A 25,237-nucleotide genomic window follows, 5' to 3' on the forward strand; every position below is an offset into this window, starting at 1 on the left:
ACAGCTGGCCTAATCATGTTATAATGTACCAACAGGATATTTTTAGTTCCCTTCACTTTACAACAAATCCTTTCAATTTAACAAATTTATCAGAACAAAACAATAATTAAAAATATATAATTCTAATGGATAAATATAATTGCAGTATATAATAATATAGGCTTAGTAATAAAAAAACAAAAAATAATAATAATTTAAAGCTAAGCATAAGGTATGGTTGGGCTTTCTAATTGTGGAGAAATCCAAACGTTTCCATATTCGTGATGTTGCCCATTTGAAGCTTAACTATTATTCATGAGGTAAATAGGCTGTGTAGTTCACGCGTGTTTCTGTATAGATGAAAAAAAAAAAATCATAATTAGCAATATGTCAAAGTGCTCACGCTGAATGTGAATGTGTGCGCGAGGCAACAGCGCGATCAAACAGCTGAAACTAAATAATACTTAATTTTTGGTCACACATAAGGCATAATTCGAAAATGAAAAGTGTTGGTAGCTTGGAAAAAATCAAGAATAATAACAGAGTTAATACTAATTATTGCTAAATGCTGGACCGTTCCCTTTTCGCTCTGCATATGGAACCTGAAGATTTTTTTAAACCAAGAATCGAGGAAGAACCAAGAACCGAAATGAAAACATTTAGCTTATATATATATATATATATATATATATATATATATATATATATACACACACACACACATACAAAATAAATACACATATAAAAATAGCATGCATATGATCCTTCGTGTAAAGGTCTTCTTTTAATTTTTGTTTAGTAGACTGTAGCCTAAGATTATCCTACATTTTTTTTTTTACGTGACAATGTTATATCATAATGTTATTGTTGTTTTACTTCCTTCTTTTATCTCATTTTACAATTACATTCATTTCGCAATCCGTCCCTTTGCGCCACCTGGCGGTAGTTTCAGTAGTAACAGTAGTTTAGTGTAGTGTAACAGAATTCATTTAAAGGTGTTGCTAATGCAGAAACAGCTTTAACATGAACACAGAAGTCCACACATGAACACCTTCAATGAATGGCCTATTTTAGAACTGTTTTATATGGCGCACCGGATTATAAGGCACATAGAATAGAAGATACTGCAGTCAAACGTTTGACTGGGTTTGTGTTATGCATCCACTAGATGAAGCTGTGCTAAAGGGAATGTCAACATTATAAGGCGCACTGTCGTTTTTGGAGAAAATTAAAGGCTTTTAAGTGCACCTTATAGTGCAGAAAATACAGTAGATGTTTCATATCACGCTTATTGTTGCCGTAAGAATTCACAATATCGATATACTGTGATATGTATAGAAACCCTGGGGGGAAAAGGATAGTCAAAATAATTTTTTACTTTGTTTATTAAGTTTTTTCTTTTTCACCCAACGAACACAAGGATACTGATAAACGCAGGGCACTTCTTTAAACCTCCTATGAAATAACGAGAGAAAATACTGTCAGTTCAACAGTATGATGAATAAATATTAATGGTGACACTTTACAATAAAATGTCATTTGTTAACATTAAGCTTTAACGAACATGAGTGGACAATGAACAATACATTTATTACACAATTTATTAATCTTTGTTAATGTTAATAAAAACAGCTATTCATTGTTCATGTTAGTTCACAGTGCATTAATGTTTACAAACACAATTTGTGATTTTAATAATGCATAAGTAAATGCTGAAGTTAACATGAAATAAGATTAATAAATGCTATGGAAATATTGTTCATTATTATTTTTGTTATTTATATTTGTTAACTAATGAACCTTATTGAAGAATGAACGTAGATGAGGCATAAAGTGCACGGCACAGAGACCAACTTAACATTTTATAGAGTTTAATGAAGAAATGTTTAATGTATTTACATGTGCTGTTATCATAAGAGAACTGTTCATTTTAAATATTACGATATATCGTCACACACTACATTAACACGATATCGATAATTGTTGCTTTGAATATCACAGTTATCATCAATACCGGTATATCACGACACCCCTAGTCTCATCCAATCAGTAGGAAGTATTACATTCACAAACAATACCTAATTTGTTTAATTTTGTCTGACTTTCTGGGTGATTTGTTTTTCACTTCACAAATATTTTACAGTGTGTCATATATAATCTTACCACAGTTTCTCCAGTTTACAGTGAGGATCCTCCAGTCCAGCACAGAGACGCTTCACTCCCGAATCTCTTATTTTATTCCCAGACAGATCCAGTTCTCTCAGGTGTGAGGGGTTTGATCTCAGAGCTGAAGTCAGAGCAGAACAACCTTCATCTGTGACGCCACAATCCCACAACCTGTAGAGAACAATGACACACTCTTCACTCTCTCAGATCAGATCAGTTTAGCTGAGAATCCATTAGTAAAGAGAAAGAACAAATCAATGTGTGATGAATCATTGGACTGAGATTTAAAATGTCAAAGAACAAAAAAAACATGATCATAAATAATTTAAAGCCTCATTCAAAAAGAAAATAAAAATGTATTACTCTTTCAGGATTTTAAACTGAAATACAAAATTAGCCAAATACAGGCATGTGATTGGAAACATTACAATTATTAATGATTTTGAAACAACTTGTAAACAGTGTTGGGAGTAACACATTACAGTAACATATTACTTTTAGCTGTAACACAGTAGTGTAAGGCATTACTAATAAATTTTCAGTAATATTTTACTCTGTACTTGTTCAGTAACGCTTTACAACACACTTTTAGCCCAAAATTGAATTGTTCAAAGAAAAGAGAAAAGAATAAAACAGCGAGACATGAATGAATCAAAGATGCAGCAAATTAGTTCCATTTCCTGTTTGTGGTCAGTCAATAGCTGCGTGTGGTGTCCATGTTTGGAAATAAAGACTAAACGTCAGCTTCTGATATATTTGTTTAGTGATGTTTTTTCATTCATCTCCCTCTCGCTGGTGTAACTCTGTATTGTGTGACGTAGTCCAGTGAAGGTGTGTTTAGGACGGGGTTTACAGGAGTGTGTGAGGATACTGTCATGACACAGAATGATCTCGTCCTCTGTGCTCGAGGTCCGAGGCTATTACTCCGTCCGGCTCGCTGTTAGCCTCGGCTCACACTGGACAGTGGAAAAGAGGCTAATGAGTGAAGATAGCAGAAGACTGTACATTCACGAGATGGATGTGTGCGCATCTTGTCATTTTACAATTGTATATGGCATTAGAGTTTACATATAGTCCTGTTGTGTCTAATATGAATAGACTCAAGCATTTCACAGATATTGCCAGATAATCTCTTTACTTCTACCATACTTGTGACAGACTTGGATCGTTTGTGATTCTGGCTGTCATCCTGTCTTGTGTTGTCTTGATCCTTCACTTTGTCGATTATAAGCTCTATTGTTAGTAGTCTGGATTGCCCACAATCATTATGTTACTCCTCTACTGGAGCTAAAATACTCTGCAGTACATTTTGACATTTCAGAATGTTAACTTCTATTTCTGTAGTTATTTTGGTGAAAGTAACTCAAAAGTAATACTGGAGTCATGTAACGCATTACAATTCTGAGACAGTAATATTGTAATGGAAGGAATTACTTTTAAATGACAGTAACAAGTAATCTATAATGTTTTACAGTTTGGAAGTAATTTGCACAACAATGCTTGTAACGCTCGGCATAAAATAAGCTGACTACACAAATAAAACTTTCTGTTACCTCTTAATAGTGGAGTTTGAAGGAATGCAGGAACTATAAATAACCACCGCAATAAATAATGAAGGCCTTGGAAGTGCAATGGTATATAAATATATAAATATACAGTAGAGACCAAAAGTTTGGACACACCTTGTCATTCAAAGAGTTTTCTTAATTTTCATGACTATGAAAATTATAGATTCAAACTGAAGGCATCAAAACAATGAATTAACACATATGGAATTATATACATAACAAAAAAGTGTGAAACAACTGAAAATATGTCATATTGTAGGTTCTTCAAAGTAGCCACCTTTTGCTTTGATTACTGCTTTGCACACTCTTGGCGTTCTCTTGATGAGCTTCAAGAGGTAGTCACCTGAAATGGTTTTCACTTCACAGGTGTGCCCTGTCAGGTTTAATAAGTGTGATTTCTTGCTTTATAAATGGGGTTGGGGCCATCAGTTGTGTTGTGCAGAAGTCAGGTGGATACACAGCTGATAGTCCTACTGAATAGACTGTTAGAATTTGTATTATGGCAAGAAAAAAGCAGCTAAGTACAGGAAAACGAGTGGCCATCATTACTTTAAGAAATGAAGGTCAGTCAGTCCGAAAAATTGGGAAAACTTTGAAAGTGTCCCCAAGTGCAGTCACAAAAACCATCAAGCGCTACAAAGAAACTGGCTCACATGCGGATCGCCCCAGGAAACGAAGACCAAGAGTCACCTCTGCTGCGGAGGATAAGTTCATCCGAGTCACCAGCCTCAGAAATCACAGGTTAACAGCAGCTCAGATTAGAGACCAGGTCAATGAACACGGAGTTCTAGCAGCAGACACATCTCTAGAACAACTGTTAAGAGGAGACTGTGTGAATCAGGCCTTCATGGTAGAATATCTGCTAGGAAACCACTGCTAAAGAAAGGCAACAAGCAGAAGAGACTTGTTTGGGCTAAAGAACACAAGGAATGGACATTAGACCAGTGGAAATCTGTGTTTGGTCTGATGAGTCCAAATTTGAGATCTTTGGTTCCAGCCACTGTGTCTTTGTGTGACGCAGAAAAGGTGAACGGATGGACTCTACACGCCTGGTTCCCCCCATGAAGCATGGAGGAGGAGGTGTGATGGTGTGGGGGTGCTTTGCTGGTGACACTGTTGGGGATTTATTCAGAATTGAAGGCATATTGAACCAGCATGGCTACCACAGCATCTTGCAGCGGCATGCTATTCCATCCGGTTTGTGTTTAGTTGGACCATCATTTATTTTTCAACAGGACAATGACCCCAAACACACCTCCAGGCTGTGTAAGGGCTATTTGACCAAGAAGGAGAGTGGGTGCTGCACCACAGCCTCCACAGTCACCGGACCTGAACCCAATCCAGATGGTTTAGGGGTGAGCTGGACCGCAGACAGAAGGTAAAAGGGCCAACAAGTGCTAAACATCTCTCAGGGAACTCCTTCAAGACTGTTGGAAGACCATTTCAGGTGACTAGCTCTTGAAGCTCATCAAGAGAACGCCAAGAGTGTGCAAAGCAGTAATCAAAGCAAAAGGTGGCTACTTTGAAGAACCTAGAATATGACATATTTTCACAACACTTTTTTCAAAACACTTTTTGTTATGTATATAATTTCCACATGTGTTAATTAATAGTTTTGATGCCTTCATTGTGAATCTACAATTTTCATATTCTATAAAAATAAAGAAAACTCTTTGAATGAGAAGGTGTGTCCAAACTTTTGGTCTGGTGTGTGTGTGTGTGTGTGTGTGTGTGTGTGTGTGTCTGTTCGGTTCGGTCTCACCGGTGCAATATTTGGAGTCCGGGAGCACGTTGAGAACAGCGCTGTCCTGTGACTTCGTTCTCGGTAAAATAATCCAATGGCAGCGGTTATTTCCACGAGGAAGCAACTCCGTCACAGCAAAATACAGCAGGTAATAAGGATCAGGCGATCGATCGATCCTAAAGTGAGCACATTGAGCAACGCTCTTGAACGGCGCTAAACAGCTTCTTTTATCGGACGCGTTACTCAGCTGATCCAGGTGACGTCACGGGGATTCCCGCGTCACGAGCGAACTCTCGCGAGAAGAAACACAGTCCACAGTTCTCAACGGGGCAATAGGCTTGTTTGAGGTGAGCAAAACCTGCGCAGAATTGATAACCGGTGATCACCGCGAGATGCATGCCGGTTAGAAAAGTGTCCGAGTTACGTCCGCCTTGCTCTTATGTCATGTTGACGTGTGACAAAAAACTCTGGCGACGGCGAGGCGACTGTTTAGGATTGAGCAGTCGAACGCAGTTTTTCTCCACCGACTGCGCTGATCAAAAGCATGATGGGAAACGACTGACTGACGACACAGCTTCATGCAAATTGGCTGAAAAAGTCAACTGATACATTTTCTCTTTATTCTAAGAATTAGATTACCCATTTATTTATTTATATTTACATGCGAACTAAACAAAAACAAAACAGTGAGATTCAGGAAGTGTCTGACTTTAAAGGTCTTTTTTGATCTTACTGCAGCCGCCTACATTTCAGGCGAGGCAAGGCGCATCTCAGACAATCCTAAAAAAACATTAATAACAGCTGTGCCACATCAACAATCAGATTAAGATTTAATCAACAGCTTTATAAACGTATACCTCTTATGTGGCTGTGCTACAAACTATCTTCTGCTCATCAAAGCTGAATTTATTTGAACAAAATAAAGTAAAATAAAATAAATATTGTGAAATATTACAAATACAAAAAAAAAAAAAAGTTTTCAATTTTAATATAAAATGTTATGTTATTCCTGTGATGCAAATCAGAATAGACCCTTTTACAGTTGGTAAACAATGTGACGTATTTGTGTGGGCGGGGCTTAGCTGGAGGCAGAAAGATTCCCCTCAACACTTGAACAAACGGTAGCTAGCGAGTTTTCTTAGCTTGTTTTTTTAACAATGGCTGGAGAAAATCTGAATATATCTGCTTTATCTGAATATTTAATGTCACTCACTGTCAGGGACCGCGATAATTATTTGAAAAAGTTAACTTTAACGGACGGAACCAGATTGGTCGACCCGTACACAATCACTCATTGGATGGACGATCTGACAGGATTACCTCCGATTGAGTGGCCTGACATCTACACTTACCTGATAGATAAACCGAGCGTGTATAGTAAAGAGAAAACGAGGGCGTATAAATCCTTAGATTAAATAAAGAGTGACATTACAGTAAAATTATTATTAAGATGTAAATAGTTTCTAGAAATAAAAATTCTGAAGACTGCAAATTAATTATAAACTTTCTGTATTTATTCTTTCTTACCATGTTCTTAAATTCCGGTCACAATTAATCACAACAATGTATATAAAATGTTCTCCGTCGATTCTGGCAACCAACAACACAACAAGATGACATTTTAAGCTCCTTGAGTAGCCGACCCTGTGTTGGTTTGTATTAGCCGCTTCCAGTTCCCTCTCGAGGCGGTAACTCAACATTACGTCAGCTAAGACGTATATGGGAACTCTTCCCTTCTCCACTTTCACTGAAATCTTATTGGCTAACGCCAGCTGGGGACAGCTGGCCAATTGACGCGAAGCATGCAAATACTGGCGGGTAAGCGTGCAGTATAAAATGCATGGGCGCGAAAATTACGTCAGAATCTCTTTCTTCACGCTAGAAGTCTTATCTAAGTCATCGTGGAAGTTGCAATAGAGGACTACTCACCCTGTTTTTCCTCTCCGCATCCGATGGCTGCTAATGCTAGATTCGGACCTTCACCAGTTTCTGTGTGACCTGCCTGGGATTCTCACACGGACCACACTTGCGCCCACTGTACCGAGCTGCCAGTGCGCGCCCTCAGAGCCAGAGTGGCTCGGAGGATGGCGGGAATGAGGCCCACTGCCGCCAGCGAGCCGCTGGTGGGCCCTCCCCCGCCCGAAGACGAGTTTGACGTCAGCGTGGTGGACTATAGCTTCCGCGAACTTCGTCCTCTTCGGAGCTGGCGAGGAAAACGACTTCATGTCGCTTCGACGTCGAAAAAGGTTTGGGCCTCTCAGTGGGACCGCCCCGACCAAGAGGGCCCTGAGACCTCCAGGAGAAGCTCGTCAGGGTCTTCGGAAAGGTCGTCACGGAGCTGAGTCTCGCTTGCAACGCACCTGACGAGCCTGTGATAGGTAACTAGACTCGTGGCTCCTCCAGTCGAGCTGCTACCAGACGGCATTTAGGCATGCAAGAGCTCGTGGTGAAATCGTGGGCTGCACCCCAATCGGCGCGCACCCACTCTGCTACGAAGGCCATATCACGCACGTGGACGGGACGGGGTCTGCTACATTGCGGCCGCTACAGTTTTGGCTGTAACCCGCCGAGGGCGTGGTCTTCGGTCCACAAGCACTTACGGTCATTCACAGTTGCGTCAGTACTCTGAGACCGTGGAACAGCCCGGATATGTTCAGCCCAGGAGTTCTTTTCTCTGCGAACGTGAATCTAGGCTGGGGAGCAGTGCGTCTGGGCCTGTGGTCGGAGTCACAGAGAAGGTGACACATAAACCGTTTGGAATAATGGAAGCGGTGTCCTAATATCCCTGCAAGCCTTTCGGTCGAAATTGGAGCGGAAACATGTACTGATTCAAACCGACAACACGTCTGTCATCTCGTACATAAATCGCCAGGGCGGCGTGCGCTCCAGAGCTCTATTCAAACAGGCAGCGAGTTTCCTGTTGTGGGCGGACCGACACTTAATCTCCATACGAGCGTCGCACATCCCCGGTACTTTGAACCGTGGAGTGAGCATGCTTTTGAGGAACGGGATTCCTCAAGGAGATGTTGGCTTCACCCAAGATCAGATCTAATGATTTGGGAGGGAGGAAGTGGATTTGTTTGCCACGAGCGAGAACACGTTTGCTATCTCACTCCCCCCTGCCGGGAGATGCTCTGACATCGCGTTGGCCGTTAGCCAGGCTTACACATCCCTCCTGTGAAGATTCTGCCTGTGTTGTGCAAAATCAGGGAGGAGAAAGCATCAGTTATACTCGTGGCCCCGAACTGGCCGAATCAGCCCTGGTTCGCGGACCTGAGAGAGTTAGTGATGGCTCCCCCATGGCGAATCCGCCTCAAGCAGGACCTGCTGTCTCAGGCGAATGGCACAATATAGCACCCCAGCCCCGAGCTGTGGAACCTTCATGTGTGGCCGCTGCAGGGACTCTAATGAGCGGGACACTCTGCACTGACGAGTGCTAAACACACTTACTGAGACGCGAGCATCATCAAACATTCGCTGCTAAGCGCAGAAGTGGTGAGTTTTCACAAAATGGTGCGAGAACATTTATATTGACCTGAGGACCTGTTCCGTGTCGGATGTTTTGCGCTTTCTACAGCACAGTTGGATAGCGGGAGTTTGAAACCATCCACGCTGAAGGTGTATGTGACCGCTATTGCCGCTTTCGTTGCCTGGTTACGGGTAAACGATCGGTAAGCACGCTCTGGTATTCAGTTTCTCAGGCCAGGGGAGCAAGGAGATTGTGTACTTCATGGCCGCCTGTTGTGGGCGGACCGACACTTAATCTCCATAGGAGCGTCGCACATCCCCGGTACTTTGAACCGTGGAGTGAGCATGCTTTTGAGGAACGGGATTCCTCAAGGAGATGTTGGCTTCACCCAAGATCAGATCTAATGATTTGGGAGGGAGGAAGTGGATTTGTTTGCCACGAGCGAGAACACGTTTGCTATCTTACTCCCCCCTGCCGGGAGATGCTCTGACATCGCGTTGGCCGTTAGCCAGGCTTACACATCCCTCCTGTGAAGATTCTGCCTGTGTTGTGCAAAATCAGGGAGGAGAAAGCATCAGTTATACTCGTGGCCCCGAACTGGCCGAATCAGCCCTGGTTCGCGGACCTGAGAGAGTTAGTGATGGCTCCCCCATGGCGAATCCGCCTCAAGCAGGACCTGCTGTCTCAGGCGAATGGCACAATATAGCACCCCAGCCCCGAGCTGTGGAACCTTCATGTGTGGCCGCTGCAGGGACTCTAATGAGCGGGACACTCTGCACTGACGAGTGCTAAACACACTTACTGAGACGCGAGCATCATCAAACATTCGCTGCTAAGCGCAGAAGTGGTGAGTTTTCACAAAATGGTGCGAGAACATTTATATTGACCTGAGGACCTGTTCCGTGTCGGATGTTTTGCGCTTTCTACAGCACAGTTGGATAGCGGGAGTTTGAAACCATCCACGCTGAAGGTGTATGTGACCGCTATTGCCGCTTTCGTTGCCTGGTTACGGGTAAACGATCGGTAAGCACGCTCTGGTATTCAGTTTCTCAGGCCAGGGGAGCAAGGAGATTGTGTACTTCATGGCCACCCTCCGTGCCGCCGTGGGATTTCGCTCTAGTTTTGAGGGCTCTATCTCTTACTACCGTTCGAGCCATTAGCTTCGATTGCAGTTAAGGAGCTTCCCTGAAGACTGCCTTGCCTCTTGCTCTCGCCTCAGCGAAGTGCCTTGGAGAATTTCATGAGTGTTTGGTGAACGATATTGCATTGGTTTCGGGCCTGGCGACTGTAATGTCACTCTCCGGCCGAGACCGGGTTTCGTTCTGAAGTCACTCAATACACCGTTTTGTTTCCCTGCCCGCCTTATCTGTTGAGCCGTCAGCCTCGCGCGACGCTGATACTCAGAGCGCCGGGACCCTGTTAGGGTTTTACGGATGTATATGAATCGCTCGGCCACCTTTCGTCAGTCGGACCAGCTGTTCGTGTGCTTGGTGGATGTAATAAGGGACGTGCTGTTTCTAAACAGAGACTTCCTCACTGAATCGTGGACGTTATCAAATGCCAGGGGAAGGATTATCCCCTCAACATCAGAGCTCATTCTGCGAGGACATTATAAATGCTTCCTGATGGGCCTGGTCTAGAGGTATGTCTGTCCAGTATTTATGTTTTGCTGCTGGCTGGTCTTCCCAGAACACAATCGCCAGGTTTTACAAGCTGGATGTACCCTCTGTAGCGTCACATGTATTTTCGGTGAGTTAAGTTGTATTCATTAAAGCTGTTATAACCAGCTATACAGTAGTTACCATGGCTGCTAACTCTGTGTTATGGTTTAAATGGTTTATGCAACAGTCACCGCAAACGCCGTCGACTCTGTGAAAAACTCTCATGCTTGAGTGCTTATTGCTTTGTGTCTGCCCTGGTTAGTGCAGATTTCGATATATTGCTTGAAGTTATGCATATTTTGTTAGGGTCGGAGCAGATGTCTCATTGGCCTAGTTCCGCCTATCAGATGCAAGCACTCTTAGCGACACGGCCTTAGCCATTGGCTAGAACTGTACTGCTTGTGTGAGGGTGATTGACTCCGTTCAGGGCTTATCTTCACTGCTCTCACGGCGGGATTTTATACAGTTCCCATATACGTCTTAGCTGACGTAATGTTGAGTTACTGCCTCGAGAGGGAACGTCTCCGGTTACTATCGTAACCTCGGTTCCCTGAGAGGCGGGAACGAGACATTACGTTAGCCGCCGTGGTCGCTGTTTGATCAGCTGTGCTAGCATGCATTTTATACTGCACGCTTACCCGCCAGTATTTGCATGCTTCGCGTCAATTGGCCAGCTGTCCCAAAAGGGGTCTATAGAGGTCGGGATCGTTTCGTCACGTCGCAATGCATTGTGGGAATCGCGGTACAGAAGTAGATGTTCTGTATAGTAGGCATTAGGTAACGTTGGTCATTTGGTCATTAATTTTGATTATTTTTTGGAAAATGGTTCAGTATTGCTGTAATGTGAACTGCTGTAATCGGTTTCATGATCGACAGGGCAAACGCCTCGTGAATCATATTAGTTTTCAACATTTTCCGATTTGGAAAAAAAAACTAAAGGTGTCTGAAATCACTAAGAGGCGTCAGATGGCTTGGGTCGCCGCTGTACGGAGGGAAACCATCACCTTCGATAATATTATAATACATAGTTATGGTGAGACTTGTTGTGTATGGTCTCTCTCTCTCTCTCTCTTACATAACGTTACACACACACAAACTCAGACACAGACACATTACGCTTTCTCTAGTTTTTGGCCAGTAAGGGAGTCAGTTTAGTGTCTGTATTTTTTGTTTAAACATTTTCTTTTGACCCAGTCCTGAACTTAATTTGCTTTTTGATATTTTTGTGCTGACTGTATTTAACAAATGTTCGTCAATATTATACCGGATTACAGAACTACCGGATGAAAACAGTGGATTTTTGCAAGTATGATAGGTGAGTAATTACTCCTGAAGTGTGACAAACCCGCATAGACAAGCTTCATAGCTCGCAGAATCTGAGAAGTGTGTGTGTGTGTCACCACTGATGCTTGGTTAATGTTAACATTTCCTTAGTGAGAACGATTGTTTTCTCCACGTTTAATTTGCAATTCCATTTGTGAGCTGCAAGTGAGCCTCCAGTGACTTTAAATTTTTTAATTGATCGGAGGTGTAAGCGCTCACTCCACAAACCCGGTAGGAGAAATTATCAGGGAAACTGAGGCTTGGTAAACTTTCATGTGTTCATAGGGATCGATTCCGCCTACAACCTCTTTTTTTTTTTTAAGTAGCGTTGTTTGGCTTCATTATTAAGTTTGTCCGTATAGGTTTAGGCAACTTTTTTTGTCACGCTCTATAACTTTTTCTGGAGACCGGCTATTTATTATCTTATTACAAACCTGCTTTGCGATGCCTCTAAAATGGCCGCCGTTACCCACAATGCACCATTCCATAACGTCTACGCCCGAGCTCTATATTCTTCATCATTATTCCAGTTTTCAGTGTCACATGATATTTTTGAAATTCTTACAATTTATTTTAATCTCCAGAAACATTTCTGATTATTATCAATGTTGAACATTTTTCTGCTTCATATTTTGTGCAAAAATGATGAAGCACTTATTTTTTTGATAAATATAAAGTTAGATTAACAGCATTTATTTGCATTTATCAATATATTAATTAAATTGGTTAATGCATTTATTAAATATAAATCATTTTAAATATCTTCACTCACTGTCACTTTCATGAATGATGAATAAAATGATTAATTTCTCTCTTTTTTAAATCTTATACAAATGTCTGAGTGATATCATAGTTTCCACAAAAATATTAAGCAGCAAAACTGTTTTTAACATTGATAATAATCAGAAATGTTTCTTGAGCAGTAAATCAGAATGATTTCTGAAGGATTGTGTGACACTAAACTTCTTTGTAAACAACAACAGATTTATAAATGTTTCTAATGACGAATGTTGTGTTCCCAAATGCAAATTAAAGCGTCTCAAACCAAGCGCAGCACTAACAGTGAATCAGAACCAGAAACAGTACAGTAACAGCAGACACACTACAGTCTATTATATAATTACAGCACAACCGTTGTGAATTTATTACAGCATTACCAATCTCAGATTCTCAGCATCATTCATTAAAAGTCACCGGGTCGAGAAACACGTTTCAGTGGGGATCCTAACCTACAGCCTACATATGTACAGAGTAGTGCTGTGTGTGTGTGTGTGTGTGTGTGTGTGTGTGTGTGTGTGTGTGTGTGTGAGAGAGAGAGAGAGAGAGAGAGAGAGAGAGAGAGTGTGTGTGTGTTTCTCCATCACTCAAGGATACCAGAACCTGAGATCTCCTTCACTCTGAGATATTATTCATACTTGCAGATAGTACTCACACCTCAATGTACTGCAGTGCTTTACAAAACAGTAGGTAATAACATTTCAATCAGGACCACTTCTGTCAAGTATATTTAATGACAATTATAATTGCATACAGTTAGTGTTGGCGGTATGGTTATGTTCTGTCCATGCAGCCATGCTTGGACAGAGTGGGGAGAGCAGCAAGACAAACCCCCCTGGGGTACAGAACAGAACCATTATAAGCAAATATAATTACAATTCTCAAGTACATGAGTTGTAAACAAAAGGTCATAGAGACTGCTTCCAATGAAGACACTGTAAAGAAAGAACAAGTTAGATCAGATTACAGGTTCAGTTGGAGGAGTTGGGGTTGGAGGAGGGAGTTAATTGCAATTGCGATGGAGAGACACTGAATAATGGGAATTTAAATAGACCGCAGGTGATCGGTGTCAAGACTGGATTGGTACACGTCAGGAACAGCTGACTGTCAGCTGATGCAAGCGTGACTAACATGACCTGACTGAACTAACGCGATGCTCGATATTCTTTCTCTGATTCTGTTGATTATAAACAGATGGTGTCTTTTCTCTTCCTAAAGTCCCCTACACCTGCTCCTAATCACACTGAAGCTGCTGATCAGTAAAGCTGTTCTTGAAGCTGCAGGAAGAGACTCACGCTTCTGAGTTTGGGAACAATATGAGCTGCATGTGATTGATTCTCCAGAACATCTGATCAACACCAGGACAACACATCTATATTTAATTATATACATTCTAGACATTTTTATTTCAGTGCTTTGAATATTTTCTTATGTTTTCTTTAATATAAACACCTCTCTGAGCTCATATACACTGGAGTAAATGAGAAGAAATGCAGATTTGTACTCGGGTCGGTCTCCTCAAAAAACCACTGTTCTTACTCTCTCACTGATCTGACTGCTTTCTTTAGTAATTTTGTCTGCTAACAGTCAAGCCTTATACAACATTAGGAAGATTAGACCCTTCCTGTCAGAGCAAGCCACACAACTTCTTGTCCAAGCTCTTGTTCTCTCCAGACTGCACTATTGTAATGCTCTCCTGGCTCTTCCTGCATGTACGGTCAAACCTCTGCAATTGATCCTGAATGCAGCAGCGAGGGTTGTCTTCAATGAGCCAAAAACAGCTCACGTTATTCCTCTTCTCATCAGGTTACACTGCTACCAGTAGCCGCTCACATCAAATTCAAGATATTGATGCTTGCCTACAAGACGATCACTGGCACAGCACCAACATACCTAAACTCAATTGTTCAATCTCATGTGTCCTCCAGGAGTTTGAGCTCTGCAATTGAAGACACCTTGTGGTGCCATCCCAAAGAAATTCAAAATCACTCTCATGAACCTTTTCCTGGACTGTGTCCAGCTGCTGGAGTGACCTCCCAATCTCAATTCATACAGCTGAGTCTTTACTCACTTTCATGAAACATCTAAAGACTTTTTCACCAGAACTTAACCTCTTATAAAAAAAAAAACCTGTCTCTGTGTTCTGTACTAGATTAACTGAGACTTGTCATGGCACTTGTATACTGTTGTTGTTCTCTTGTTTATTTGATTGCGTCTATTTCTTCATTTGTAAGTCTCTTTGGATAAAAGTGTCTGCTAAATGATTAAATGTAAATGTAAGCCTTTGCTAACAACACAAGCTATTAGCACGTAGTGTAACAGAATCCATTTAAAGGTGTTGCTAATGCAGAAACAGCTTTAACATGAACACAGAAGTCCACACATGAACAAGAAACAAAGACACACAATGTTTTACTTTCTGTATCTCTGTCTCTTGATTGACAGTTGTCTCATCTAGGGCTGTCACTATATTAGATGTTTCATATTACACTTATTGTTGTCATAAGAATTCACAATATCGATATACTGTGATATCTATAGAAACCTTGGGGGGGGGATATCAGTCAAAATTATTTTTTACTTTGTTTATTAAAGGGGGGGTGAAATGCTCATTTTCACTCAATATCATGTTAATCTTGAGTACCTATAGAGTAGTACTGCATCCTTCATAACTCCAAAAAGTATTTAGTTTTATTATATTCATAAGAGAAAGATAGTCTGTACCGATTTTTCCCGGAAAAACACGAGCGCCTGGAGGCGTGACGTGTGGGCGGAGCTTAAGAATCACGAGCGCCAGTTGCGTTGACAGCGTTTGGAAGCTGTGATGGCTGTGAAGGCTGAAACTGAACGAGAGCAGCAGCAGCAAGGACTCACTCCGAGCGGGGCTCGAACCCGGGTCTCCGATGGGAGGCGGACGCACTAACAAGGAGGCAGAGATATTTTAAGCAGTTTTACTCACCGCCTGTGGTTCCAACACACAATCGTGACCCTTTTTCGTTGGGACTGCATCATCCTTAAGAAATAAAGGATACGCAAATCCGTCGTCAAACTGGGCTTTGTTTGTAAAACAAGCATCTTCGAAATGCAGGGAACAAACACAAACACTTGCACAACTCTGTTGATGCTCTGTAAAAATAAACTCCATCCACTGGTCCCTTAATGCTGTTTTTTCTTTGGTAATCTGTGCAGGGTTGTCTTGCCCTGGCAACCAAAAACACACTTCTTTTGTGACATTTCGGTCTCTTGCTCTGATCAGTGAAGTCTGTTGTGCTCTCAGTGCTCTGCTATACGGAGCGTGCGCTCTTCCGGGAGAAGTGCCCTTAGGACCCATATAAGGAAATTCCGCTCCATCTAACGTCACACAGAGCCATACTCGAAAAAAACTTTCTGATGAAAAAACTTGTGACAACCCGGAAGGAGTATTTTTGGAACAGAAATACTCCTTCAAACGTACAACTTAATTTTTGAAACTTTGTCCATGTTTAGCATGGGAATCCAACTCTTTAACAGTGTAAAAAACTCAGTATGCATGAAATAGCATTTCACCCCACCTTTAAGTTTTTCTTTTTCACCCATCGAACACAAGGATACTGATAAACACAGGGCACTTCTTTAAAGCTCCTATGAAATAACAAGAGAGAAAATACTGTCAGTTCAACAGTATGATGAATAAATATTAATGGTAACACTTTACAATAAAATGTCATTTGTTAATATTAATGCTTTAACTAACATGAATTAACAATACATTTATTACACAATTTATTAATCTTTGTTAATGTTAATAAAAACAGTTATTCATTGTTCATGTTAGTTCCCAGTGCATTAATGTTTACAAACACAACTTGTGATTTTAATAATGCATAAGTAAATGCTGAAATTAACATGAACTAAGATTAATAAATGCTATGGAAATATTGTTCATTATTATTTATGTTATTTATATATGTTAACTAATGTAATTAACTAACATTAACTAATGAACCTTATTAAAGAAAGACCGCAGATGAGGCATTAAGTGCATAGCACTGCAACCAACATTAACACGATATTGATAATTGCTGCTTTGAATATCACAGTTATCATCAATGCCGGTATAATATTGGATAGTGGAGATAGCGAAAACTGTTTCTTGACATTTTGTAGTAACATAACTTCCTGTATAATATGGCAAAAACGCATAAGAACTGTAAGGAGAAAGAAGCACAAGCGTGAAATCGCCTCAGTATGAATGCACCGGGTGAATGCACAAAGCTAGCACGCTTAAAAAAATAAATACAATTCAGTGATGATCTTCTGCGTGAGATCACGTGAGGTCCTCCCTCTGGCGTGATAATCTTAATATCTTGCAGTGTGTGATGTGCCTGGATGTTCAAATCTTGTAGTGTGTGCATGTTTAATATAGATAATCTGCAAAGATTCTCCTCATGTGTGTGCTGAACAGTTATGATTTTAAAACTCCTGTAGTGTGAGCCCGGCTTTACTTTGATGAACACGGCTCTCCTCTGAGCTCTGCGTCTTCTTCTTGTGTGACAGTGTCAGTGTTGAGGCACAATACTGCCACCTGGGAGCTCAACCAGGTACTGACACTGGAGTATTTACATGTGCTATTATCATAAGAGAACTGTACATTTTAAATATTGTGATATACCATCACACATTAAATTAACACGATATCGATAATTGTTGCTTTGAATATCACAGTTATCATCAATACCGGTATATCACGACACCCCTAGTCTCATCCAATCAGTAGGAAGTATTACATTCACAAACAATAGCTATTTTTTTACATTTTGTCTGACTTGTCATTGTGTTTTCTGGCTTTCTGGGTGATTTGTTTTTCACTTCACAAATATTTTACAGTGTGTCATATATAATCTTACCACAGTTTCTCCAGTTTACAGTGAGGATCCTCCAGTCCAGCACAGAGACGCTTCACTCCCGAATCTCTTATTTTATTCCAAGACAGATCCAGTTCTCTCAGGTGTGAGGGGTTTGATCTCAGAGGTGAAGTCAGAGCAGAACAACCTTCATCTGTGACGTCACAATAACTCAACCTGTAGAGAACAATGACACACTCTTCACTCTCTCAGATCAGATCAGTTTAGCCGTGAATCCATTAGTAAAGAGAAAGAACAAATCAATGTGTGATGAATCACTGGACTGAGATTTAAAATGTAAAAGAACAAAAACGTGAGTCTGATTTAAGATAAATAATATTACTTTGTTACACAAGAGTAGTTTAAAGGGGTCATGATCTTAATCATAAGAGGACACTGTACTATAAAAACATCCTGTAAGTTTCAGAACACAAAACTGAGTCATTAGTCTAAAAACATTTTATATTGAAGACAGTCTGACGAAACAACAGCTTGTGTAATGATCAGCTTGACAACATTATAAGTGGATCTCAGAGAATGATACAAAATAAAAAACTGAGGCAGTTCATGATGCCTTTAAAAATGACAATTACTTAAATTCCTTTTTTATAATAATATATTAATAAATAAATAATTGATATGCCACTTCTGTGTCTCTGAATCTAAAAGTGTCACTGATTTAATATAAAACACGTCTAAATACTGAGCACTAAACTCTGGACAACATCTGCGGCGCTGAAGATTTCTGAGCTTTAACTGTGATTTTCTTCATGTTTTAACAGTGAAGTGATTGTTCTTAGTGATACTTACTGAACTGATCTGGATTCTTTAATCACAGGCAGCAGCTTCTGAAGAACTTTCATATTTTCAGCCTTATTCTTTCCTTTAACAAATTTATCAAGACGAAACTCATTCAGTTCCTCTTCTGATGTCAACAACACAAAAGCTACAGCTGACCACTGAGATGAAGAGAGTTTGGCTTCCTTTATTCCTCCAGATGTCAGATACTGTTGTATTTCCTCCACTAGTGAACGATCACCCAGTTCATTCAGACAGTGGAACAGATTGATGGATTTCTCTGGAGACTCAATGGTCCTGATCTTCTCCTTGATGAACTCAACTGTTTTCTCATTGCTGTCAGAGCTGCTTCTTTTCAGTCTCATTATTTGTTGTAGGAGAATCTGATGAGACTCCACTGACAAACCCAGAAGGAACCGCAGGAAAAGATCCAGATGTCCATTTTTACTCTGAAGAGCTTCATCCACAGCATTCTGATGCAGCTCAGATAATGAAACATGTTCTGATGAACTGAGTTGAAACGGTTTCTTCACTTTAGACCATAATTTATGTTTGGTGTTTGTCTCAAACACATTTCTGTTGTGGTTTTTCCAGGAGAGGTGCACATATAGAGCTGCTAGATGTTCCTGAATGCTCAGATGAACAAAGCAGAAGACTTTCCCCTGATACAAGCCCAACTCCTCTCTGAAGATCTGAGTGCACAATCCTGAGTACACTGATGCTTCTGTCAAATCAATGCCACACTCTCTCAGGTCTTCCTCATAGAAGATCAGGTTTCCTTTCTCAAGCTGCTGAAAAGCCACTTTCCCCAGTTTGAGGATCATGTCTTCATCTGTCTTCTTCTCATAGTCCTTCTCATGTTTGATGTTGGTCTGAAGGATCAGGAAGTGTGTGTACATCTGAGTGAGAGTCTTGGGAATCTCTCCTCTCTCTGCTCGACTCAACATCTTCTCCAGAACAGCGCTTGAGATCCAGCAGAACACTGGGATGTGGCACATGATGTAGAGGCTCCTTGATGACTTCAGGTGTGAGATGATCCTGTCGGCCAGACTCTGATCACTGATTCTCTTCCTGAAGTATTCCTCCTTCTGTGGCTCATTGAAGCCTCGTACCTCTGTCACTCGATGGACACACTCAGACGGGACGAGATCAGCTGCTGCTGGTCTGGAGGTGATCCAGATGAGAGCAGAGGGAAGCAGATTCCCCACAATGAGGTTCATCATCAGCTCGTCCACTGAGGCTGATTCAGATATATTACACAGTTTCACTTTACTCTTAAAGTCCAGAGACAGACGACACTCATCCAGACCATCAAAGATGAACAACACTTTATATTCATCACTGGATATTTCCATTTCTTTAGTTTCAGGGAAAAAGACATGAAGAAGATCTGAAAGACTGAGTGTTTGGTCCTTCATCAGGTTGATTTCTCTGAAAGGAAGTGGAAATATGAGCTGGACGTCCTGATTCTCTTTCCCTTCAGCCCAGTCCAGGATCAACTTCTGCACAGAGACTGTTTTTCCAATGCCAGCGACTCCCTTTGTCAGCACAGTTCTGATGGCTTTGTCTTGTCCAGGTAAAGGTCTAAAGAGGTCACTGCATTTGATGGCTGTGTCCTCTGTTGCTTCTCTCCTGGATTGTGTCTCAATCTGTCTCACCTCATGTTCATTACTGATCTCTCCACTCTCACTCTCTGTGATGTAGAGCTCTGTGTAGATCTCATTCAGGAGTGTTGGGTTTCTCTGTGTCGCTGTTCCCTCATACAGACGCTCAAACTTCTTCAGCAGATTTGATCTAAACCTGTTGAGGACTTCATGTCTGGAAAATTAACATACTGCATTATTAAATAAGCTAATGAGCACAGTGTATTTTATGTATTCGGTTCCATAATCAAATAATATTTTACAGAAATGTTAGACCTGAGATCAGTCTTTGTATCTTCACTTTTATAATATCCTATATATCTTTTAGTAATTTAAAAGAATAATTATCCATTTATAGTACAAATACTATAGACACTGTTTTGATAATATAAAATGGCCTGCTGTAATAATATTTATGTAAAACTTTACCTGAGATCAGCGTTTGTATCTTCACTCTTAAACTCTACTGGATGATTCATAGACTCCTCACTCCTCACAGACACACATCTCTTCTGATCAACTGAACTATAACAAAACAGATTTAATTCTTTATGGTTATAATTATTCAAAAATAATTTTATTTAAAAAAAAATCTATTTTTTTTATAAAATCTTAATTTTAAATTTAAAAGCCAGACAATGTCTCATTGAAGGTGATTTAACCCATCCAGCACATAATTTCTTGGGCTAAATCAAGTTCTTTCAGACCAAAAATCTGTGTTTAACATTGTGTTTTGTTTGGTCCATCTAATTTAGTCCAAATTTAACAGAAGCATGTGTGACAAGTGGGGCGGGGCCGAGGTACATGGGAACGAGCGAGACCTTTTTATGTTTATTTTCAGACCACATGTATAGCCATTAACATAAATGTATCTTGTTAAGAAATATATTTGACATCTGAGATATCTGAAACACTGTTAAATATAAAAAAATATATTTTGAAAATACATCAAACATTAAAGCCTTAAAAATTGTTCCTCATGATGCGTGTAAATGTGTACGAACATTCATGTGTTTTTAATCAATGTGTTTTTTCCAATGTTATACAGCATGTTTACCATTTCAAAATATTATCACATTTTCACTGCACTCCTGACGTTTGGTAATGTAGGAGCTCGTGTGCTCATTGTGTCAAGTGTCTGTGTGTAATGAGTGTGTTTCTGACTCCCATAAAACAGTTCAATCATCACCACATGGTTATCCTCACCTGGGGTCAGAGGTCACTGCTTCATCACTGAGTTTAGGAGGATGACCCATGGATCTATCACTCTCCATAGACACACAGCTGTGATCAGGAGATGAAGATCTCTGACTGCAGATCCTGAGAAAACACACAGAAATATCACACTCTTTTGCTGTAAACTGTGATGATGACAGAAAGTGAGAATCTGCAGCATCAGTCAGATGTGACGCCAAAACACATTTACATCATGATCATCTGATCCGGACGCCTTCTCCACATGTGTGAATGGTTTGCCAGCAGAAGACAGTTTGTCTTCCACTAATAAACAAACTCTTAGCAATGCTGTGAGGTTTTCTGACCCGCACTCTCAGTCATACAGGGGTCAAGCATCCAAACAAATAGTTCAAACTACATTTATCTTGAGGAAAAACCCAGTCTGTACGAAAGAAAAGCTCTACAAGAGAATTATAAAGCAGCCAAACAACTATAAACTGATTCTGAGCTGCATTTCTTTAAGTGATGATTAAGCTCACATTTAACAAAAACCCACCAAATCACAATCTCAATGAATCAAAATGTGATGACATGCCAATCAGCTAATCAACTCAAAACAACTGCAAAGTTTTCCTGAGCCTTCAAAATGGTCCCTGACAATCATTGACACGCTTCACAAAGATTGTAAGTCACAAAAATCCATTGCCAATAAGCTGGCTATTCACAGAGTGCTGTATCCAAGCATGTTAACAGAGAGTTTGGTGGAACGAAAAAGTTTGAAAGAAAAATATGCACAACCAACCAAGAGAACCGCAGCCTTATGAGGATTGTCAAGCAAAATCCATTCAAGAATTTTAGAGAACTTCACAAGAAATACACTGAGGCAGGGGTCAAGACATCAAGAAGAGCCACCACCCACAGACGTGTCAAGGAATTTGGCTCCAGTTGTCGTATTCCTCTTGTTAGGCCACTCCTGAAACACAGACAACATCAGAGGCATCTTCCCTGGGCTAAGGAGAAGAAGAACTGGACTGTTGACCAGTGGAACCAAGATCCTAGAGTCTGGAGGGAGGGTGGAGAAGCTCATAGATCCGTTTCTTGAAGTCAAGTGTTAGTTTCCACAGTCTGTGATGATTTGGTGTGCAATGCCATCTGCTGGTGTTGGTCCATTTTGTTTTTTGAAAACCAAAGTCACCGCACTAGTTTACCAAGAAATCTTGGAGCACTTTGACCTTCCTTCTGCTGACCAGCTTTTTGAAGATGCGGATTTCATTTTCCAGAAGGATTTGGCACCTGCCCACACTGCCAAAAGCACCAAAAGTTGGTTAAATGACCATGGTTTGGGAAGTCGTGGCCTAATGGTTAGAGGGTTGGACTCCCAATCGAAGGGTTGTGGGTTCTAGTCTCGGGCCGGACGGAATTGTGGGTGGGGGGAGTGCATGTACAGTTCTCTCTCCACCTTCAATACCACGACTTAGGTGCCCTTGAGCAAGGCATCGAACCCCCAACTGCTCCCCGGGCGCCGCAGCATAAATGGCTGCCCACTGCTCCAGGTGTGTGCTCACAGTGTGTGTGTGTGTTCACTGCTCTGTGTGTGTGCATTTCGGATGGGTTAAATGCAGAGCACAAATTCGGAGTATGGGTCACCATACTTGGCTGAATGTCACTTCACTTCACTTCACTATGGTGTTGGTGTGCTTGACTGGCCAGCAAACTCACCAGACCTGAACCCCAGAGAGAATCTATGGGCTATTGTCAAGAAGAAGATGAGAAACAAGAGACCAAACAATGCAGATGAGCTGAAGGCCACTGTTAAAGAAACCTGGGCTTCCAGACCACCTCAGCAGTGCCACAAAATGATCACCTCCATGCCACGCTGAACTGAGCCAGTAATTAAAGCAAAAGGAGCCACTGCCAAGTATTGAGTACATGTACAGTACATGAACATACTTTCCAGAAGGCCAACAATTCACTAAATGTTTTTTTTATATGTTTTATGAAGTATTCTGGTTAGTTGAGATTGTGATTTGGTGGGCTTTTATTAACCCTCTTGGCACCACGGTCGAGTTTACTCGACAAGATGCGGCACTGAATAAAACAGCCGATTTTGTCAAATAGGGTGTCAAATTTCATGCGACCCCTGCACCAGATAGCAGACATGTAATACTTCATCTATGACTCAAAAAAAACTTCATGCTTCTATACAAAATCTTCGAGCTAGATCGCATTGAATCAGTGCGAAAAAAGCGGAGTTTGTGTGAGAGTGAGCTATTTTATCTGACCAATATTGTCAACGTCAGCGAGTATTGGCATAAGATTATTATTATTATTATTATTATCTAATGGCATCAGTAAAGCTTCAATAAACCCGCAATGAAGTGTTGGGACTTCTATTCGCGGACCCTGATTCAGAAGGGGAATCACCAAGCACAAACGGTGATTCCTTTGCCCAATGTCAGTGGTGTGAACAATGTTTGCCGGGGTCGGAGTGTTCATCGCAAAATTAGCAGGCGTGTTAGTGTTGCAGGGAACGAGGCGGGATATTTTTACCACTCTAGACAGCTTCGTCTTCTGACCGTGTGCCTCTCTGCAATCGCGGTGACAGTATTGTAGTGGAGACTTGTCTAATGCCACTGGGTATGTTACAATAGGTCGAAGTATTCATAGGCAGATGCAGATCTGGCCGAACTGCTTGTAGCAGGAGCAGAGGCGATGTGACACGGGCATTGCTTTTGAACTTAGCAGGTCTTGTCTACTTGTGTTTGTGTGTCATACGAATAATATATATGTGCCCCAAACATGGAATCAGAGTGCCTGCTGTGTGTAATAAACGGAAAATCTCTACAGCAAAAGGCCAACCGCTACATGCATTCGGTTTGTTCCTACAATTTATTAGTAATGATTTACACAGTTTGTTTACTTCCGTATTTTCCGGACTATAAGTCACACTTTTTTTCATAGTTTGGCTGGTCCTGCGACTTATAGTCAGGTGTGACTTATTTATCAAAATTAATTCCACTGTGATCTTGAAATTAATCATGATTAATCTAGAATAAAATGGCTCATTCAAATTCTGCCGGAGGCATTCAGAATATGTGTGTTACCCAAATAAAATTGACAAACAGTAAGTCTTTGAAAAGGGGTTTAATCAAGCTATGTGGTGCTTTAGAAAAGGGGCTCATCTCCTGTTTCCAAAATGCATCACAAAGTGCTTGAAAAAGTGGACCCTGTTTGAAATTGTTTAATTTGTATGTTCATTTATTTTTATTTATTTGTGCCATTTACACAATGTTTAAGTTTTTATCAAGTTTGTAGGTGTCATGGTACAGAAACCAAATAATTAAATGTAAAATAGCACTGGATAGTCTTCAATGTAAAAATGAAATATACAATCAAACCTACATTTATTCAGACACCTTCAACATTTCTCACATTATTACAGTTTTGCTATATATAAAAAAATATATATATCTGGTGTCTGAATAATTTTTGGTTTGACTGTTGAAACTACAAAGTAGTCAAGAGCAGTGAGTGATTTTCTTGCATTTTCTTGGATTAACATTACAGCAGCCAGCAGCTAAATTAGACGCGGTAACTTTAAGAGACCATGAACGCATCCAATATAAGACACATCACATTTTTTCTCAACTGTTTACTTCCACTTAAGAAATAACTGACAGTTTTTTCGAGCATAATTTATTTTCTATGTATTTGACGGCAGAAGAGCAAAAATAAGTAAATTCTCTGTTCAAGTGTTTTGAGACACCTTTCTCTGCATGAGCCCTGAACACCAGAACACTGTGGTGCTGAATTGGGCTCTTTCACATCTTTTTGTTTCTTCAAACTGCGATTTATGTTGGAGGAGAACTTCGCAGAAGAGAGCTTGGTTCAGTGTCGCTCTCCGTGATACGCGGCTCTCTCTCTCTCTCGTGTGCACCGAACACATCGCACGAGTAACCAGCTACTCAGCTGTTCAGCTTTTACGCGTCTTGTGTTTGGATGCTTTAATGTTTAAATCGATAAGCAGTAAGGCTTAAAAACACGTGAAAA

The 25,237-nt window shown here is 40.7% G+C and overlaps 2 protein-coding genes and 1 long non-coding RNA gene across 41 annotated transcripts in view; 2 read left to right on the plus strand and 1 right to left on the minus strand.

The window, feature by feature from the left end:
* The window catches only part of LOC127964895 (NACHT, LRR and PYD domains-containing protein 3-like), a 246,545-nt gene that overhangs the window by 123,385 nt on the left and 97,923 nt on the right, over positions 1-25,237 (plus strand). The window lies entirely within an intron of this gene.
* Positions 1-25,237, minus strand: part of LOC127964887 (NACHT, LRR and PYD domains-containing protein 12) — a 397,699-nt gene that overhangs the window by 60,369 nt on the left and 312,093 nt on the right. For 34 of the 39 annotated variants that reach the window (XM_052565342.1, XM_052565357.1, XM_052565359.1 and 31 more), the window contains 2 exons: positions 17,574-17,747; positions 2,143-2,316 (listed from right to left, as the gene is read on the minus strand). In XM_052565342.1, coding sequence (XP_052421302.1) covers positions 2,143-2,316; positions 17,574-17,747 — 348 coding nt within the window. Of the gene's footprint in view, positions 1-2,142; positions 2,317-16,238; positions 16,309-17,573; positions 17,748-25,237 lie in introns of those variants that run through there. The other 5 variants (XM_052565370.1, XM_052565372.1, XM_052565373.1 and 2 more) reach the window with 3 other exon arrangements.
* Positions 1-25,237, plus strand: part of LOC127964992 (uncharacterized) — a 118,956-nt gene that overhangs the window by 46,681 nt on the left and 47,038 nt on the right. The gene's annotated exons all lie outside the window — the stretch shown is intronic.

This window comes from Carassius gibelio, chromosome B9, assembly GCF_023724105.1.
Source record: "Carassius gibelio isolate Cgi1373 ecotype wild population from Czech Republic chromosome B9, carGib1.2-hapl.c, whole genome shotgun sequence".
In the NCBI taxonomy this organism is placed as follows: domain Eukaryota; kingdom Metazoa; phylum Chordata; class Actinopteri; order Cypriniformes; family Cyprinidae; genus Carassius; species Carassius gibelio.